The sequence below is a fragment of the Bubalus bubalis genome, chromosome 4 (assembly GCF_019923935.1).
Source record: "Bubalus bubalis isolate 160015118507 breed Murrah chromosome 4, NDDB_SH_1, whole genome shotgun sequence".
In the NCBI taxonomy this organism is placed as follows: Eukaryota; Metazoa; Chordata; class Mammalia; order Artiodactyla; family Bovidae; genus Bubalus; species Bubalus bubalis.
In genome coordinates, this window is record NC_059160.1 from 60,348,008 (window position 1) to 60,368,571 (window position 20,564).

At 38.3% G+C, this 20,564-nt stretch overlaps 1 protein-coding gene across 1 annotated transcript; it reads left to right on the forward strand.

The window, feature by feature from the left end:
* Positions 1-14,474: 14,474 nt before the first annotated feature.
* LOC102394230 (olfactory receptor 9K2) lies at positions 14,475-15,431 on the forward strand. Its single transcript, XM_006075867.3, has one exon. The coding sequence runs from the start codon at positions 14,490-14,492 to the stop codon at positions 15,429-15,431; it is 942 nt and encodes a 313-aa protein (XP_006075929.3). The 5' UTR covers positions 14,475-14,489.
* Positions 15,432-20,564: the final 5,133 nt, after the last annotated feature.

Sequence of the window (20,564 nt, forward strand, 5' to 3'; positions counted from 1 at the left end):
TCATCTCTGCAGCTGTTAACTATAGGACATTATCTTGTTATGGTGACAAGTACCCTATAGAAACAGAATTTAAAGATCTGAACTCAATTTTTGCTTTAATTTGTCAGGAGTACTAACAGCATGTTGCAGTCTTTGAATTACCCAAGCCATAATTACAATTCAGATGGTGACTCTATTGGTCCATCAGATTCTTGCTTTCAGTGGGTATATGATTCAATTTAACTGTATGGTAGGTCAGTTCAGTTGCTCAGTTGTTACCGACTCTTTGCAACCCCAAGGACTGCAGCATGCCAGGCTTCCCTGTCCATCACCAACTCCTGGAGCTTACTAAAACTCATGTCCATCGAGTCAGTGGTGCCATGCAACCGTCTCACTCTCTGTCGTCCTTCTTCCACCTTCAATCTTTCCCAGCATCAGGGTCTTTTCCAATGAGTCAGTTCTTCTCATCAGGTGGCTAAAGTATTGGAGTTTCAGCTTCAGCATCAGTTCTTCCAAGGAATATTCAGAACTGATTTCCTTTAGGATTGACTGGTTGGATCTCCTTTCAGTCCAAGGGACTCTCAAGAGTCTTCTCCAACACCACAGTTCAAAGCATCAATTCTTCAGCACTTGGCTTTCTTTATAGTCCAACTCTCACATCCATACATGACTACTGGAAAAACCATAGCTTTGACTAGACAGACCTTGGTTGGAAAAGTAATGTCTCTGCTTTTTAATATGCTGTCTAGATTGGTCAGAGCTTTTCTTCCAAGGAGCAAGCATCTTTTAATTTCTTGGCTGCTGTCACCATTTGCAGTGATCTTGGAGCCCCCCAAAATGAAGTCTGCCACTGTTTCCATTGTTTCCCCATATGTTTGCCATGAAGTGATGGGGCCAGATTCCATGATCTTCATTTTCTGAATGTTGAGTTTTAAGCCAACTTTTTCACTCTCCTCTTTCACTTTCGTCAAGAAGCTCTTTAGTTCTAGTTTGCTTTCTGCCATAAGCGTGGTGTCATCTGTGTATCTGAGGTCTTTGATATTTCTCCCAGCAATCTTGATTCAAGCTTATGTTTCAACCAGCCAAGCATTCACATGATGCACTCTGCATATATGTTAAATAATCAGGGTGACAATATGCATCCTTGACGTACTTCTTTCCTGATTTGGAATCAGTCTGCTGTTCCATGTTCTGTTCTAACTGTTGTTTCTTTACCTGCATACAGATTTTCAGAAGGCAGGTCAGGTGGTCTGGTATTCCCATCTCTTTAAGAATTATCCAGTGTTTTGTATCCACACATTGAAAGGCTTTGGCACAGTCAATAAAGCAGAAATAGATATTTTTCTGGAACTCTCTTGCTTTTTCCATGATCCAGCAGATGTTGGCAATTTGATCTCTGGTTCCTCTGCCTTTTCTAAAACCAGCTTGAACATCTGGAAGTTCATGGTTCATATATTGTTGAAGCCTGGCTTGGAGAATTTTGAGCATTACTTTACTAGCATGTAAGATGAGTGCAATTGTGTGGTAGTTTGAACATTCTTTGGCATTGCCTTTCTTTGGGATTGGAATGAAAACTGACCTTTTCCAGTCTGTGGCCACTGTTTGAGTTTTCCAAATTTGCTGGCATATTGAATGTCACACTTTCACAGCATCCTCTTTTAGGATTTGAAATAGCTCAATTGGAATTCCATCACCTCCAGTAGCTTTGTTCATAGTGATGCTTCCTAACACCACTTGACTTTGCATTCCAGGATGTCTGGCTCTAGGTGAGTGATCACACCATCATGATTATCTGGGTCATGAAGATCTTTTTTGTATAATTCTTTTATGTATTCTTGCTACCTCTTCTTAATATCACATTAAAACCACATTACAGAAAGTTAATCAGCATGAAAAAGCAGAAAGCTGCCTTCCAGATAAAGGTACAAGATACAACCCCAGAAAAACAACTAAATGAAGTAGAGATAGGCAACCTTCCAGAAAAAGAATTCAGAATATTGATAGTGAATATGATTCAGGTTCTCAGAAAAGGAATGGAGGCAAAGGTTGAGAAGACACAAAAAAATGTTTACCAAAGATCTACAAGAAGTAAAGAAGGAGCAAACAGAAATGAATAATGCACTAGAAGGAATCCAGAGCAGAATAACTGAGGAGTAATCAGAGATAAATGACCTGAAGGACAGTTTGGTGGAATCACTGCCACAGAACAGATATAGAATAAAGAATGAAAAGATATGAAGATAGCCTGAGAGTCCTGGAACAACATTAAAAGTATGAACATTTGCATTATAGGGGCCCCAGAAACAGAAGAGAGAGAGAGAGAGAAGACCTAAGAAAATATTTGAAGAGATAATAGCTGAAAACTTTCCTAATATGGGAAGGGAAATAATCAAGTCTAGGAAGCAGAGAGAATCCCAGGCAGGATAAACCAAAGGAAGAACACACCAGGACACATAGTAATCAAACTCACAAAAAATTAAAGACAAAGATAAAATATTAAAAGCAACAAGGGAAAAATGACAACATACAAGGGAACAACCATCAGGCTGATTTCTTTCTTTCTTTTTTTCAAAGTTTATGTATTTTAATTGAAGGCTAATTACTTTACAATATTGTAGTGGGTTTTGCCATACATTGACATGAATCACAGGCTGATTTCTTACCAGAAACTCTACAAGCCAGATGGGAATGGCATGACATATTTAAAGTGATGAAACGAAAGAAACTTACAACCAGGAGTACTCTATGCAGCAAGACTCTTCCTCAGATTTGATGGAGAAATCAAAAGCATTCCAGATAAGCAAAAGCTAAAATAATTCAGCACCACCAAATCAGCTTTACAACAAATGCTAAAGGAACTTCTTTAAGCAGAAAACAAGAAAATGGAAAGCCCTATCCACAGAAAATAAACCACAGACAATTAAGAAAGTGGTAATAGGTAATAGGATAATTACATTAAATGTAAATGGATTAAATGCACCTATCAAAAGACATGGACTGGCTGGGCAGATGAAAACATGTGCATGTATGCACTTCTGCTTACCACATCCTTCTGCTTGGCCCACCTAATTGTATGTAATTATTTTATATTGTTAGGCTGATTATGTTTCCTTCATGGCTTGCAATTTTAATTATCTTTTATTTTTTGTCTGGTTATTGATTGTGAAAACTGATCAACATCTTTTACTACTGTCCTGACCCAGGGATTGAACCCAGGTCTCCCGCATAGTAGACAGACGCTTTACCATCTGAGCCACCAGGAAAGTCCAATTATGTAACTATTACCCATTTAATACCACAGTATCATGACTGGTCAACAGAAAAATTATAAAATTCTATATCACCAAAACTACCATTGAATAGAAAAATCTGTAATTGCTTTTTAAAATCCAGATGCATATGAGACTTATCTTGGAATTTTTTGAAAAATACAATTGCCCAGGTATTGCTTATTATTATTATTATTTTTGGCCAGAGGTCCAGCTATGTTTCTAATGAGCAACCATGTTAAAAACAACTGGACTATGTGAGGATCTTTTACTTTTATCTACTTTGTTTCACTTTTTCTATTTCATATTCAGTGCTCCTATTTCATTTAGGTTATGTTTTCCAATTTTTCCATCTCCTTTTTTATTGATGTTCTTTCTCAAGCATTTATCAAGAGTATTAGAAAAGTTTTTGTATACAGATATATAAATAATATGTACAACATATATATTTTAGAAAATGTATGGATTTTTGCCTAACTAAAAATTTATGACATTTTGATTCCATTTGTTTGACTTAATATAAGTAGAATGCTAGATTTCTAATTAAAAAAATTAGATATGAAACAAGCAGGAAAGGTTTATTGTATAGCACAGGGAACTACAGTCAATAGCTTGCAATAACCTATAATGGAGAAAAATATCATCTTTGTATATGTATAACTGAACCACACATACAAAAAAGAATTTTAGTTTTTGAAACGTAGTAATGCTTATCTTTTTGCCAGTTTTTCTAAATGTCCTATAGACTTCTAATAACACATGAGATACAAAATTCTAATTATATTTATGTAGGATATGATTCGGAGAAGGCAATGGCACCCTACTCCAGTACTCTTACCTGGAAAAACCCATGGATGGAGGAGCCTGGTAGGCTGCAGTCCATGGGGTCGGGAAGAGTCGGACACGACTGAGCGACTTCAGTTTCACTTTTCACTTTCATGTATTGGAGAAGGAAATGGCAACCCACTCCAGTGTTCTTGCCTGGAGAATCCCAGAGGCAGCAGAACCTGGCGGGCTGCCATCTATGGGGTCGCACAGAGTCGGACACGACTGAAGCGACTTAGCAGCAGCAGCAGGATATGATTAATATAAATTAATTCCATAAATATATATTATATTAAATTATTAATGACATCCTTCAGAATGCTCCTATTCTTGTTTTTTCTACAGTTGATAAAATATTCTTAGAGAAATGTTAATATGTCTCACTGCTGCTACTGCTGCTAAGTCACTTCAGTGGTGTTTGACTCTGTGCGACCCCATAGATGGCAGCCCACCAGGCTCCCCCGTCCCTGGGATTCTCCAGGCAAGAACACTGGAGTGGGTTGCCATTTCCTTTTCCAATGCATGAAAGTGAAAAGTGAAAGTGAAGTCGCTCAGTCCTGTCAGACTCTTGGAGACCCCATGGACTGCAGCCCACCAGGCTCCTCCATCCATGGGATTTTCCAGGCAAGAGTACTCGAGCAGGGTGCCATTGCCTTCTCCAATATGTCTCACTATGATTATATATTTTTGTTCTTTTTTCTTATGTTTCTCCTGTATTTGCTTTATGAATCTTTGTTTTTTTTGTTGTCAAGGGGTCTAATGGTTTATGATGTCTATCTTTGTGAATTGCACCTTTTATCATAAAAAACATTAATTTTTGTTTCATTTAAAATAAGCAAAGTTAATAAAAATTATAAGTAAAGTACACAGAACATAATAACTTATTAGTATGAGACAATACAGCAAAGAAGGTGTGTCTCATCATTTTAAATCTGAATGATATGTATGGTGATGGTACAAATACATAAAAAGTAAAGGAGCTTTAGCAAGCCAGGAATAGAGAATTTCCTTAACTTGAAAAGTAACATCTACCAAAAATCTAGAGCTAAGATCATATTTAAGGTGAGAAGCAGAAGCTTTCCTGATAAAATTAGGAACAAAGCAAGGAAGTCCCCATTGTAAAATGTTTACAACCTTCAACTACAGTTGAAGTCTTAGCTAAGGCAATAGACAAGAAAAGAAAGGGTTATGGGCTGAATTCTGTTTTTCAGAATTAATATGTTAAAGACCTAACCCTGCCATTATAGTGTATGACTATAGAGTTGATCCTTGAACAACATTAGTTTTAAATGTGCAGATTCACTTGCACACAAATTGGTTTTGATAAATGTATTAGAAGTTGTTTTTGAATATTTGCGACAATTTGAAAAAACTTGCAGATGAACTATGTAGCCTAGAAATATTGAAAATAATTAAGAAAAATTAGGTATGTCATGAATGCATAAAATATGTATAGATACTACTCTAGACCATACCTGGCACCATTTTCAGCTGAGAGAAATTTTAAAAATGTAAAATTGGAGTATGAAATAATAATGACAGGAAATTGATTGTAGTACATATCGTACTACTATAATATATTTGTAGTTACCTCCTGTTGCTATTGTGGTGAGCTCAAGTGATGTGAGCATCCACTGAAAACACTACAGGACACTAATCATCTCTATGTGAGCCATTAATCTTTCCAGTACACTGGTTACCACAATAAAAAGTGATCTCTCCCAGTTCTTGTAAATTTTTCATTATGTTTAGTGCAATACCTTAAATAACAACATCTCAGGACTCCTATGAAGTGCCACTAATGATGTGGGAAGTGCTCCTAAGAAGCAGAGAATAGTCATGATCTTACAAGAAAAAGTTGCATTGCTAGGTATCTACTGAAGATTGAGGTCTACAGCTATGGTTGCCTGCCATTTTAAGATGAATGAATCCAGTGTAAGGACTCATTTTTTTTTTTTTAAGAATTTGTGAAGCTGTAGCTTGCTGTAGCTACAGCAGTAGGTATGAAAATTTTGTACTTTTGTGAATACTTTATCTCATATTAAGAATGCATATTTTACTGGGTGCAGGATTGCCAGGAGAAAGACATATCTATATATTGTAATATGATTTGAGAAAAAGTAAAGTTATATGCCAACGTAAAACAAAAGCAAGGTGAAGGACTAAAACTGGAGAATCTGATGAAAGCAAAGGATGGTTTGATAATTTTAGAAAGAGGTTTGGCTTAAGAAGTGTCAAGAAAATTGGGGAAGCAGCTTCTGCTGATCAAGAGGCAGCCGATGAGCTCCCAAATGCCAGTAAGAAAATCATTGAGGAGAGAGGATATCTGGCTGAACCAGTTTTTAATGCAGAAGAAAAGTGCCCTATACTGTGAGGAAACTGTCACAGAGGATACTTATTAGAAGGGGAAGGAAGTGAGCCCCGGGATTCAAGGCAGGAATGGATAGGCTTACCCTACTGTTTTGTGCAAATGTGTTTAGGTTTATGATCAAGAATGTCCTTATCTATAAAACTACTAATCCCCAAGTTTTAAAGGGAAAAGATAAATTGCAGTTGCCAGTCTCTTTTTGTAAAGCAAGAAAGACTAGACAAGTAACCTCTTTCTCCTGACTTGGTTCCACTGATGCTTTTGGAAGCACCTTGCAGGAGAGGTCTGTCTTAATTTTTTTTTTTTTTTAAATATTGGACCATGTCCCTGGCCACCCAGAACCCCATGAGTTAAACACCAAAGGTGTCTACTTGTCCCCTGAACACAACATCTCTAATTCAGCCCCTAGATCAGGGGGTGTAAGGATCTTTAAGGCTCATTACACATGATAATTTAGGGAAAGATTGTCAGTGATATGGAAGAGAAACCTGATAGAGAGATCATGAAAGTCTGAAAGGATTATACCATTGAAGATGTCATCATTGTTATAGAAAATCTGTGAAAGCCATCAATCCTGAAATAGTAAAGTCCTGCTAGAGAACTGGTTCAAGATGTTGTGCATGACTTCACATGATTTACAACAGAGCCAATCAAGAAATCATGAAGATATGACAAAAAAAGTTGGTGAAGTGGGTAAAGTGTTTCAAGATATGGATGTTGGAGAAATTCAAGAACTGATAAATACCACAACAAAAGAATTAACAGAAGATTTGATGGAGATGAGTGGCTCTCAATCAGTGCCAGATGACTAGGAAGGAGATACAGAAGAAGCAGTGCCAGAGACAAGGGACATTAGGCAATTTGGCAGAAGGACTCCAGTTATTAAAGACTGCTTTTGATTTCTTTTATGACATGAACCCTTCTACTATTGGGTTGACCAAAAAATTCATTTGGGTTTTTCTGCACTCTGTTATGAAAACGTGAATAAACTTTTTGGGGAATGCAATACATTATGAATTACAGTATGGTACAGTATTGGTGGGCTTCCCTGGTGTCAGAGTGGTAAAAATCTGCCTGCCAATGCAGGAGATGCAAGAGACGCGGGTTCGACACCTCAGTTGAGAAGATTCCCTATAGTAGGAAATGGCAACTCACTCCAGTATTCTTTCCTAGAGAATCCCATGGATGGAGGAACTTGGCGGGTAAGAGTCCAGGGGTTGCAAATAATTGGACATGACTCAGTGAATGAGCATGCACACATTGTATGTGTATGTCACTCTCCAATAATTAGAGAAACTACATGAGAACATCATAGGTAGGTGGGTTTTTTAAAAAAATAACAATATTTCTAATGCTGTATTGTGAATATGACTATAATACTCTATGTAATAAAAGTTTATAATGTTTCTTTCATTAATTGTGTAGGTGGCACCACCATGAAGCAACTAAATTGAGTACACAGTTCTCATAAAGCAATCATATTGCTGCTGCTGCTACTAAGTCACTTCAGTTGCGTCCGACTCTGTGCAACCCTGTAGACGGCCTCCTACCAGGCTCCTCTGTCTCTGGATTCTCCAGGCAAGAACACTGGAGTGGGTTGCCATTTCCTTCTCCAATGCATGAAAGTGAAAAGTGAAAGTGAAGTCGCTCAGTCATATCTGACTCTTAGCAACCTCATGGACTGCAGCCTACCAGGCTCCTCCGTCCGTGGGATTTCCAGGCAAGAGTACTGGAGTGGGGTGCCATTGCCTTCTCCGAATCATATTGCTGCTTCTTAATTATCAGTACAAGTATCCTTATACCAGTAAATAAATATGAATTTCTTTTTCTCATCATCATTTCATTTTTTATATCTTTTTATATTTTCATTTTTGATGTCTTGTGTTAGAAATATGTATAATATATACAATATTTTGTATTATGTAAGATGTATTGATATAGGCACTGACAGCTGATTTGACAGATGGTCTTGTTCCTTGGAAGAAAACCTATGACAAATCTAGACAGTGTATTAAAAACCAGAGACATCATTTGCTGACAAAAGGCCATATAGTCAAAGCTATGGTTTTTCCAGTAGTCATGTATGGATGTGAGAGTTGGACCATAAAGAAGACTGAGTGCCGAAGAATTGATGCTTTTGAATTGTGGTGTTGGTGAAGACTCTTGAGAGTCCCTTGGACTACAAGGAGATCAAACCAACCAATCCTAAAGGAAATCAACTCTGAATATTCATTAGAAGGACTGATACTGAAGCTGAGGCTCCAATACTTTGGACACCTACTGCAATAAGCTGACTTATGGAAAAAGACCCTGATGCTGGGAAAGATTGAAGACAGGAGGAGAAGCGGGTGACAGAGGATGATATGGTTGGATGACATCATTGACTCAATGGACATGAGTTTAAGCAAAATCCAGGAGATAGTGAATGACAGGAAACCTGGCGTGCTGCAGTCCATGGGGTCACAAAGAGTTGGACAAGACTGAGCGACTGAACAGCATTTGTTGACTGTAAGATTCACTACTCAGCAAATTGCCTCCAGTAATTCTTGTTGTATCATTTTCTAAAAATTCTGGGACATATATTATTCTACATTCTAATCTAATTAAATTTGTCCTTTTGGTGGACAATATCCACATATATGAATGATGCATATAAGCCAACAATAAAAAAACCAAACAACCCGAATAAAAAATGGGCAAAGAGACATACAGAAGGACTTGTGGACACAGAGGATGAAGGAGAGGGAGACAAATTGAGAGAGTAGAGTTGACATATATACTCTATCATGTGTAAAATAGCTAGCTAGTGAGAGGGCTGGGATGGCGGAGGTGGGAGAGAGGTCTTAGAAGGAGGGGATATATGTATACTTATAGCTTGTTCATGTTGTTGTACAGCAGAAACCAATACAACATTGTAAAGCCATTATTCTCCAATTAAAAATAATTCTTTAAAAATGTAGGCTCTTTAAGGGCTTACTTTTTCTCTGCTTCCATAACTGATTTTTCTTTTGCATTTACAATAGTGTGTGTTTCAACAATAAATGAGTGAAATAAAAAAAGTGGTCAAAGGACTTGAATATACATTTTTCCAAAGGAGACATACATACGGCCAACAGGCTCATGAAAGATGTTCAACATCACAAATTAATGCAAATCAAAGTCACAATGAGATACCACCTCCTGCCTGTTAGAATGGCTATTATCAAAAAGGCAAGAAATGAAAAGTATTGGTGAGGATGTGGAGAAAAGGAAACAGAGAGTTTTGGTGAGAATAGAAATTGGCTTAGCCACTATAAAAACTTATGGATATTTCTCAAAATATTAAGAACAGAGCCAGCATATGATTCAGTCATTCCACTTCTCAGTATTTACCAAAGAATATGAAAGTACTAATTGAAAAGATATATGCACCCTTATGTTCATCACAGTACTATTTACAATAACCAAGATACAAAAACAACTTAAAGGCCCACTGACAGATGGATAAAGAAGATGAGGTGTATATATAGAATAGAATTATAGTCAACCATAAAAAAGATGAAACCTTGCCAATTGTGATATCACGGATGGACTTCAAGGATATTATAAGTTAGATAGAGAAAGACAAATACCATATGACTTCACTCATACGTGGAATACAAAAAACAAATAAGCAAAAATCAAAATAAGTAAGCAAACCAAACCAATCAAAAACAAACATGTAGATACAGAGAAGAGAATAGTGATTATCAGAGAGAAAGAGGTGGGGGAGTGGAGGGTGAAGTGGGTTAAGGAGATCAACTATATGGTGATGGAAACTAAATTTTCAGTGGTGAGCACTGTGCAGTGTATACAGAAGTAGAAATATAATGTATTCGTGAAACTTGCTTAATATAAACCAGTGTTACCTCAATAAACAATAAATTAAAAAATAATATATCTTGAAATGCAACAGATATCAAAAAAATTGTTTTTGGTCTCCTTTACAAGTCTTTAAGGCTAGTTTTTTATGCTTGTTCAAACCCAGAGAAGGCATTTCTTAGCTGTCTCCTTCTCTACTTCTCTCTGTTAAACTTCTAGTTGGTCAACAGCTAGCTTTTTGCTATTATGGAGCTAACCATCTCTACTTCATTGCTTATCACCAAATTATTTTTAAGTTTCAGAATTCACTTATGCTTGAACTTTTCCACACTTTGTTCTAAATACAGTTCACTTGGAGCTCTCTGCTATGGTACACTTTTCATTCTAGGCAAAACCTGTGGTTCAGTTCTCTGATTGACACCTCTGATTTAGGGGCAGGTTTCTGGGTATGGTCAGTAGCCAATGATATTATCCCTCTTGGCATAGAAAATTCATCCTTTGAACTGAGCCTACTTAAAGCAGAGCTCCAGTATTCTTGATGTAACATGACAGAGATCAAGCTTCTACCCTGTGAATGGAGGCTGGATAAAGAAAGAGATCTTCAAGATATTTTAGCCACTCTTGCTTTGAATAGACCTTCTGCATTATTTATGCCTTGGGGATAAGATATATTTGCTGCCTGATACTCTCAAGGTGATGGGCTTCCCTGGTGGCGCTAGTGGTAAAGAACTCATCTGCCAATGCAGGAGATAAAAGAATGGTTCAATTCCTGGCTTGGGAAGTTTCCCTGGAGGAGGGCACAGCAACCCATTCTAGTAGTCTTGCCTGGAGACTCCCATGGACAGTGGAGGTTGGTGGACTACAGTCCATTGGGTTGCAAACAGCTGGCCATGAATAAAGCGACTTAACACTCAAGGTGATATGATAGCCTTTGTCTGGTACCTAGGGGAAGAGAAATCTGTGTATTTTTTCCTGCACTTGCTTGAGTGTAGGAAAGTTATGCTGTGCTGAGAGAGGAGAAGAAGGAAGTGGGTCCTTGATCAAATAAGTGTGTGTGAATATTTATATTGACTTTATTCACAATATCTGAAATCAGAAAATACCTCAATTGCCCAAGATTTAAGAGTACCAAAATTTGGTACATATGTAAATGGAATACTCATTAATTAAAAGAATGAGTTACTTATAGATATTACAAAATGAATAAATGTCAAAATCATTTTACTCAGTGAAAGAAACCTGAGAGAAAAGGGTGCATACTATATGCAAACATATTTATATGTAAAAAAAATCATATCACTGGTTAGCTGAAAATGGAGTTGGAAGCAGGCATAGTTAAAAAAGGGCATGATAAGTCTCTTGGAGGTGATTGAAATGCTCTGTATCTTGATATGGTGATGGTTTCATTGATGTATAAAACTGGCAAAACTCACAGAAATGTATACTCAGTGAATACAGTTTATTTCACACTAATTATTTCTCAATAAAGTGTTTGAAGAAAAATAATGAGTCGAGCTGCATTTTTAGATGCAAGGAGTTGTGTTTTAGAACTCCAACTCAGATATGTCTATCTTTGGATTGATGATTTTAAAAAAGATTTTTTTGTGGTCTTTCCCAAAGGATTCTCACAAGAAAACAGCTCTTCTATGTATGCTGACTCCTGTTAGGCTGCTTCCACATACCCCACCCCATTTTCTTTCTTTCTGGAGTCCCTATGTTCCTCATGGATCTTGACTCTGGAGTCTAGACATCTTAATAATAAATGTATACTTCTTTCTTTCCCAGGAGGACTATATCTCAGAGGGTAAAGGAAACCTCAATGCTGCAATTATAAAAATTTATACTGTTATGCCAAAGCCATTATGAAAACTGCTGCTGTTATTTGAGCAGATTATCAGAGATTCCAGATGACTCAGGACCATCCTTAGACTTAGGATGTCTAAGACAATCTATTTTTGCTTCTTAAAAGCATTCAAGCACTAGAGAATGCAGAAGAGGGACTATCCTATTGATTGATTCCTCAGATTCACTTTGCATAACTACAGAATATAATTCCTGCAAGCATTTCAGAAGTAACCAAGCATCACTGGAAAATAAACTTGTTTGTCTTCTACAAAGGACCATGACTTTTTCCAATGTCAACTACTAAAGGAAAGTTTAGTAGTTTACATAGAGCAGTAAGAAAAATAAGGATATTTTTTCGAAGCGAAGAATATGAAACTGGGGAAATGAACATGCACTTGGAAATTTTGAGAGGAAAGGGGTTCATTTTCTTTTGACATAATGATTTTTTAAATTATTTTTGTAACATAGTCATTAAATTTGTTTACCCTTTCTAAAATTAAAACAATAACAAGACAGAACATCAGAGTTCTGCTGCTCTTTTTACAGAACATGACAAATTACCAAACAATATAAGGTAAGAGTAAATTTGAAAGCATGTGAGTTTTTGACAAATAATAAATTACCAACTGACTACTTGTGTATTGAATACTCTGGGAAAAACACTCTCCGTTTTCCAGATATAAGTGTTTTTAGCTGTAAACCTATTAACATTAGAATGAGTTTGATGGGAATAAATCTCAAAAATTCAAGTAATCTGGTCCCTTGGTTCTAGGCAGGATTTTAAAGAAATATAAATAAGATACATTATTTTTCAAAAAACATTTTACAACTACTACAGTGTTTCCTTTCACTGTCTAAATAATTTATACTCCTACGACCCTAACTCTGATCTATTTAAAACTTGCCCCTTTATAATATAATTATCTTCATATTTAATTTTTGATTGATCTGGTGAATAACAAAAAGATATCAAGACAACATCATACCATTTTCCTGAAAGTCATCTTTTCCTCACCAAAATATTAAACTTCTTTCATATTTCTTTACCAAAGAAAAAGTAGATAGATATCACACAGTGATTAGAACATGGGTTCTGGAACCAGATTTCTTGGTGTCAGATTTCAATTCTGACCCTATAGGTGTCTTTCAACATATTTTATTTCTTGGTACTTCATTTTCCTTACTGTAAACTGGGGAATAGAATAACACTCAGCTCATATTATTGTTGTATGTGTTAAATGAGCTATTATGCAAGCATTTAGAGAAGTGGCCTATAAAAGATGCCACATAATGTTTGCTATTATTATTGTTGTCTACACAGATTCATGTATATAAAGCCCTGGGGAAAAGAGTGATCTTATTTAAAGTGTCTAGTAAATGAGTCTTCCTGGTGGCTCAGACCGTAAAGCGTCTGCCTGCAGTGTGGGAGACCCGGGTTCGATCCCTGGGTTGGGAAGATTCCCTGGAGAAGGAAATAGCAACCACTCCAGGACTCTTGCCTGGTAAATTCCATGCACTGAGAGGCTCCTCAGAGCCTGGTAGGCTACAGTCCATGGGGTCCCAAAGAGTTGGACACGACTGAGTAAATGAACTAATGATAACTGTACAAGTTATATTCCAGGTAAATAAGAATGCAATCAACAATTTCTTCTTTATGTATCTTTTGTTCAGTATCCATTTCTAAATAAGTCTATCTAGACAGAATAAGTCTCTTTCTTTACTATGAGCTGTCAGTTGAGGAAATGAGGGAAAATCATTTTTAATGAAAGAAATTATGAGGCTCATTTGGAGAAATTCTAGCATACAAGTGCTGATAATTTTTGTTTGGTTGTGCACAACTTTTTCTTTGTGAGTATACACATTATATCAGAATCCATGGTTTCCATTAACCACAAAAAATAATTGCACCTTTTAGGTATCTTAAAATTCAATCATTTCCTTTGTATCTGCTGGTACTCTATGCCTGCCAAGCTAAGTTTTCCTAAAGTAGACTACTGAAGCCCTTATCTCCAAACTCAGACTCCAAAATTGCTTCCAAAATGTCATTTATTGAAATATTTGTGCTCTCTTGCAATCTCTATTTCCTGACATTACATTTATTGCATAAATCATGAGTTGGAAATATATACAGAAGTGATACATGCACTGTGAAAGGTATTTGGCGGGAAGACACTGTATTAGATTCAGAAGGAAAAGATCTAATTTCACCACTCATATAAATTAGTAACTTTTAAGGTGAAAATAAATAATGATTTTAGAACAGTTTTGTGACTCCTAATACAGTAAGAGATGATTTGTAACTGGGATGACAGCCAAGAGTTCATTTGCTTATTTTGCTTTGTACCTCTCTGCAGGTTTCTGACATGGGTGACAGGGGAACAAGCAACTACTCAGACGTGACTGATTTCATTCTTGTAGGCTTCAGGGTCCACCCAGAGCTCCACATTCTCCTCTTCCTGCTTTTTCTGCTTGTCTATGCCATGATCCTTCTAGGGAATGTTGGCCTGATGGTCATTATTATAACTGATCCCTGGCTGAACACACCAATGTATTTCTTCCTAGGCAACCTCTCCTTCATTGATCTCGTCTATTCATCTGTTATTGCACCCAAGGCTATGATCAACTTCTGGTCTGTGAGCAAGTCCATCTCATTTGCGGGCTGTGTGACCCAGCTCTTTCTCTTCACCCTCTTCATTGTAACCGAGGGGTTTCTCCTGGCAGTCATGGCTTATGACCGCTTCATTGCCATCTGCAATCCTCTCCTCTACACTGTCCAGATGTCAACATGTCTCTGTGTTCAGTTGGTGGCTGGTTCCTATTTTTTTGGCTGTATCAGCTCAATTCTTCAGACCAGCATGACATTTACTTTATCCTTTTGTGCTTCTCGGGACATTGACCATTTTTACTGTGACACTCGCCCACTTCAGAGACTATCTTGTTCTGACCTCTCCATCCTAAGAATGGTTTCTTTCACCTTATCTGGCCTCATTATCTTCCCTACCATCATAATTATTGTTATTTCATATTTGTACATTGTGTCCACAGTTCTAAAGATACCCTCCACCGAAGGGCGTAAGAAAGCTTTCTCCACTTGCAGCTCCCACCTGGGAGTCGTGAGTGTACTGTATGGTGCTGTCTTTTTTATGTATCTCACTCCTGACACATTTCCTGAGCTCAGTAAAGTGGCCTCCTTGTGCTACACCCTACTCACTCCCATGTTGAATCCTTTGATTTACTCTTTGAGAAACAAAGATGTCAAAGAAGCGCTAAAAAAACATTTGGAGAAGAAAAGTATTATTCTGTGATTACTATTTCTCTTCCACTAATGAGTGGTGTCTGTTTACTTTGTACTCCTCTTGTCATCAATGAAATTATTCTCCTGAGTATCATAGAAATATTATCAAAAGCTTTTTAAAGGTAGTGTATTATTTCCATATGGTAGTTTTTTTCCCCATCTTAGCATTGTCAACGGAGAAGGCAATGGCACCACACTCCAGTACTCTTGCCTGGAAAATCCCATGGATGGAGGAGCCTGGAAGGCTGCAGTCCATGGGGTCACTGAGGGTGAGACACGACTGAGCGAGTTCACTTTTATTTTTCACTTTCATGCATTGGAGAAGGAAATGGCAACTCACTGCAGTGTTCTTGCTTGGAGAATCCCAGGGATGGGTGAGCCTGGTGGGCTGCTGTCTATGGGGTCACACAGAGTCGGACACGACTGAAGTGACTTAGTGACTTAATCACTTACTGAAGTGCTCAATGGAGCAGCAGCAGCATTGTCAAACATAAATATCTTGGATTTTGGAGATGCTTTGGACATTTCAGATACATTTTTTCAAGATGAATCTTCATACTAATCTCAAATAACATTTTATTTCAAAAAACTAATTTCTATTTATTTTTATGGCTTACTGCAGAACACTGTTTTTATATATTATTATAGTGCTTAAGCAATCATTTTGTCTAGTTTAGTCTTTGGAATGGCTCCTTCTCTTACACATAACTCCTAGTGGCTCAGACGGTAAAGAATCCACCTGCAATGCAAGAGACCTTGATTTAATCCCTGGGTCATGGAGATCCCTGGAGAAGGGAATGGCTACCCATTCTAATATTCTAGCCTGGAGAATTCCACGGACAGAGGAGCTTAGCATGCTACATTGCACCGGGTCACAAAGAGTCGGACTTGACTGAGCAGACTTTGGGATCCAGACTTTGAGATCAGCAGATGCCAAAGAGTCGGACTTGACTTAGCAGACTTTGGGACTTCGGGATCATCAGAGAATTGCAATTTGTGATCTGTATTCATGGTGAGCCACATGCAAGTCTCTGCATGCCAAAGGAAGGAGAACAGTTCTCTAAGAAGGAAGAGGAAATTGGGAAAGCTCTTGTGTACAAGGCCATGGCTTTTCACTGGCTGAGATTTTGCTAGGTAAGAAGAGTAATCTTGTAGCCCTTCAAAAGAACTAGATCAAAGGCTGAAAAGCCCAACATTGTTTCACAGAAAGAACACCTCTGTTCCTGAATGAATGGGTTGAAGGCGAGCCACCTTAGAAGGAGCAGCCACTGTTCTGCAGAGTACAGGCTGAAGGCTAGTCAGTCATGAAATAGTCTAATCTCAAATCACATCAAAGTGCCAAACAACTACTAGCCTAAAAGCAACACCTTAACCAGAAAGGCAAAGTTTTAAATAGATCCCAAATAAAGCCAGGAGAACTTCAAATGCAAAGAGGGTGAAATCTCAGTTCCAGAAGTAAGACATCTTTCAAACCCCAGGGTTGGTGAGATAAACAGTAAACAAAAATGACTCAAATGAGGATATTGGACCTATTTGCACACCAGCCCTAGAACTGTTGGAAGTCTTCTCAGGCCCCTGTGGAGCCCACTGAAATGTTGACCTGAAACAAATAGACTGACAGATATTTCTCCAGCAAACATGGAGGAAAAGCACAGAGTTGCAATTCAAGGTCTGCCACCATGGCAAGATACATGCAAGTTCCTGAATGACAAGGGAAGAACTCTTTTAAAGAAGCAAAAAGAAAGATTGATCATGTCAACTACAAACTGGCATTTGCCATCTACCTCTACAAGGATTAAATCATATGCTGGTATAGCTGCTGATTTTCAATACCCCTAAAAGGAGTTCAGGGTAGAGAGCAGAAATGAGGTATTATGTGCTCTGGTTAAAACTGGCAGAACAAGTCTTAAGATACTTTGATATTTTCAGGAGCTAACTTGATGAGCCCAATTCTTGTATCTCTTCATATCTAGAAAAAGCATTAAAGTCCTTCATGGTGATGACTGTTCCTTGTGAGTAGTAGAAACCTTCTGCAAAGAATATGTGCTTGATTGCATGTACTCCTGCTTCACCAAAATCACATATATACTGATCATCTTTGGAGTAGTTTCTCAGAGCTATCTGAAATGCTGTCTCCTGGACTACAGTCCTCATTTTATCCCAAATAAAATTTGTCTTAACGACTCTCATGTTGTGTATTTTCTTTAAGCTTCGACTGGTGCTATAGTGAAAAAAGTGCCCTTGACTTTTCGTTGGCTGAGTCCTTGACAAGAAAGTAGAGGAGTCTTTTTCTTTACAGTTGGGCTCTGCTTTTGGTGTAGGTGTGAAAGTCCCAGACTTTTAGTTTCCAACTTCATTTCAGAGGTTTCGGTTTACTAATTTTTACAATCAGTTTTGAATTTTCACTTGAATAAACTATTTTATACATGTTCTATCAAGAGGAAGTTATAATAATAAGAAACAAACAATAAAAAATTTTCATTACATACAAGAACTTGGGAAATTGTATATTAAGTTTGTCAGGCATTGGGGAGTGCTCTGAGGACCTGCTTGTTCCTGGACACTAATAAAAAAAATCAAAGTGGGAGGAAGAGATATCATATTTGTTGAGGCAATCATTCCCTTGAATGAACTTTGATAATTGTTCCTATATTAATTATTTAAGAAATATTTAATAAAAGAATAGAGGATAGGTAATCACTAAAATAGAGGGTGACCCCAAATTTACATGCTATGCCTCTGTATCTTCATTTATTCTATTAATTTTATTTAATGCCTGTAAACTCCAGGAGATGATGAGGGACAGGGAGATGGTGAGGCATAGTAAGGCCTGGTGTGCTATAGTCCATGGGGTCGCAAAGAGATGGACATGACTTGGTGACTGAACAGCAACAGTATGTTCTGATCTTGTGGTAGCCGTGGGTACAGATAACCTTATTCTTCAGGAAACATACAATTTAATGTTGGAATCAGATCATTGTACATACAATTAAAATACAGAGATTTTATTTTACTGTTTATTGTATGCAAGCAGTAAACATGGAGATTGTAAGGTTGGATGCCTGAGAGTGGGTGTTGGTAATCAAGGAAAGTCTTAGGGATGCATGGAAAATATATTTGAAGGACGTACAATTGTAGTCAGGGGAACTGCTTTATCAGTTTATGTTATTGATGGGGATTGAAGTATGCCAATGTAATTTTAAAAAGCTTTACTTAAAAATTACAAGTAGGGGTTCCATTTCAAGATGGTGCAGTGGAAGGGTAGAAGGACATGCGTTCATACCCTTCTGCAAGAGGACTAAAATCACAACTAGCTGTTGAACAAGAATCGACAGGAGGATGCTGGAACCTGCCAAAAAAAGATACCCAACGTCCAAAGACAAAGAAGCAGCAGCAGTGAGATGGTAGGAGGGGCACAATGCTGATAAAATCAAATTCCACAAACTGGAGAAGAATAATACCAAAGAAGTTCTCCCACTGTTGTGACTATTCAGAACCCTACTTCAGGCTTTCCAGCTTGGGGACCTGACAAAAGGACTGGGAATCCCCAGGGACTCTGACCTTGAAGCCAAGCAGGATTTGATTATAAGACAGGACTGGGAGAAACAGAGACTCCAGACTTGGAGGGCATAAACAAAACCTTGCGCGCACCAAGACTCAGAGGAAAGGAGCAGTGACTCCACAGGAAACTGAACCAAAACTACCAGCTAGGCTTGGAGGGTCTCCTGTGGAAGCATGGGTCCACAGGGGCTCACTGCAGGGACCGGGGGGCTGGCAGGAGCTGTCAGGGAAGGTTCTCTTTGGCATAAACACTCTTGGATGTCACCATTAACTTGACCACAGACCCTGGGTTACCTCAGGCCAGAAAAACTACCAAGCAGGGAGTGCAACCCTACCCAACAGTAGATAATTGGATTAAAGCTTTACTGAGCAAGACCCTGCCCAACAGAGTAAGACCCAGTTTTCCCCACCACCACTCCCCTCATTAGGAAGTTCTTACACAAGCCTCTTAGACTTCTCCATCAGAGGGCAGACAGAAGAAGCAAGAAGAACCACAATCCCACAGCGACTAAAACAATACCATATTCAGTTCAGTTCAGTTGCTCTGTTGTGGCCGACTCTTTGTGACCACATAGACTGAAGCATGCCAGGCTTCCCTGTCCATCACCAACTCCTGGATCTTATTCAAACTCATGTCCATCGAGTCAGTGAAGCTTCTAACCATCTCAACTTCTGTCATTCCCTTCTCCTCCCACCTTCAATCTTTCCCAGCATCTGGGTCTTTTCCAGTGAGTCAGTTCTTTGCATCAGGTGGCCAGAGTAGTGGAGCTTCAGTTTCAGCATCAGTCCTTCCAGTGAATATTCAGGAATGACTTCCTTTAGGATGGACTAGTTGGATCTCCTTGCAGTCCAAGAGACTCTCAAGAGTCTTCTCCAATACGACAGTTCAAAACATCAATTCTTCAGTGCTTGGCTTTCTTTATAATCCAACTCTCACATCCATACATGACTAGTGGAAAAACCATAGCTTTGACTAGACAGATCTTGGTTGGCAAAGTAATGTCTTTGCTTTTTAATATGCTGGTTAGGTTGGTCAGAGCTTGTCTTCCAAGGAGCAAGCATCTTTTAATTTCATGGCTGCAGTCACCATCTGCAGTGATCTTCAGTTCAGTTCAGTTCAGTTCAGTCGCTCAGTCGTGTCTGACTCTTTGCGACCCCATGAATCGCAGCACGCCAGGCATCCCTGTCCATCACCAACTCCCGGAGTTCACCCAGACTCACATCCATTGAGTCTGTGATGCCATCCAGCCATCTCATCCTCTGTCGTCCCCCTCTCTTTCTCCCCCCAGTCCCTCCCAGCATCAGAGTCTTTTCCAATGAGTCAACTCTTCGCATGAGGTGGACAAAGTACTGGAGTTTCAGCTTTAGCATCATTCCTTCCAAAGAAATCCCAGGGCTGATCTCCTTCAGAATGGACTGGTTGGATCTCCTTGCAGTCCAAGGGACTCTCAACAGTCTTCTTCAACATCACAGTTCAAAAGCATCAATTCTTCGGTGCTCAGCCTTCACAGTCCAACTCTCACATCCATACATGACCACAGGAAAAGCCATAGCCTTGACTAGACGGACCTTTGTTGGCAAA

What these genes read in the sequence shown, in the direction of transcription:
- LOC102394230 (XM_006075867.3), top strand. Translation starts at nt 14,490, where the DNA reads ATGGGTGACAGGGGAACAAGCAACTACTCAGACGTGACTGATTTCATT.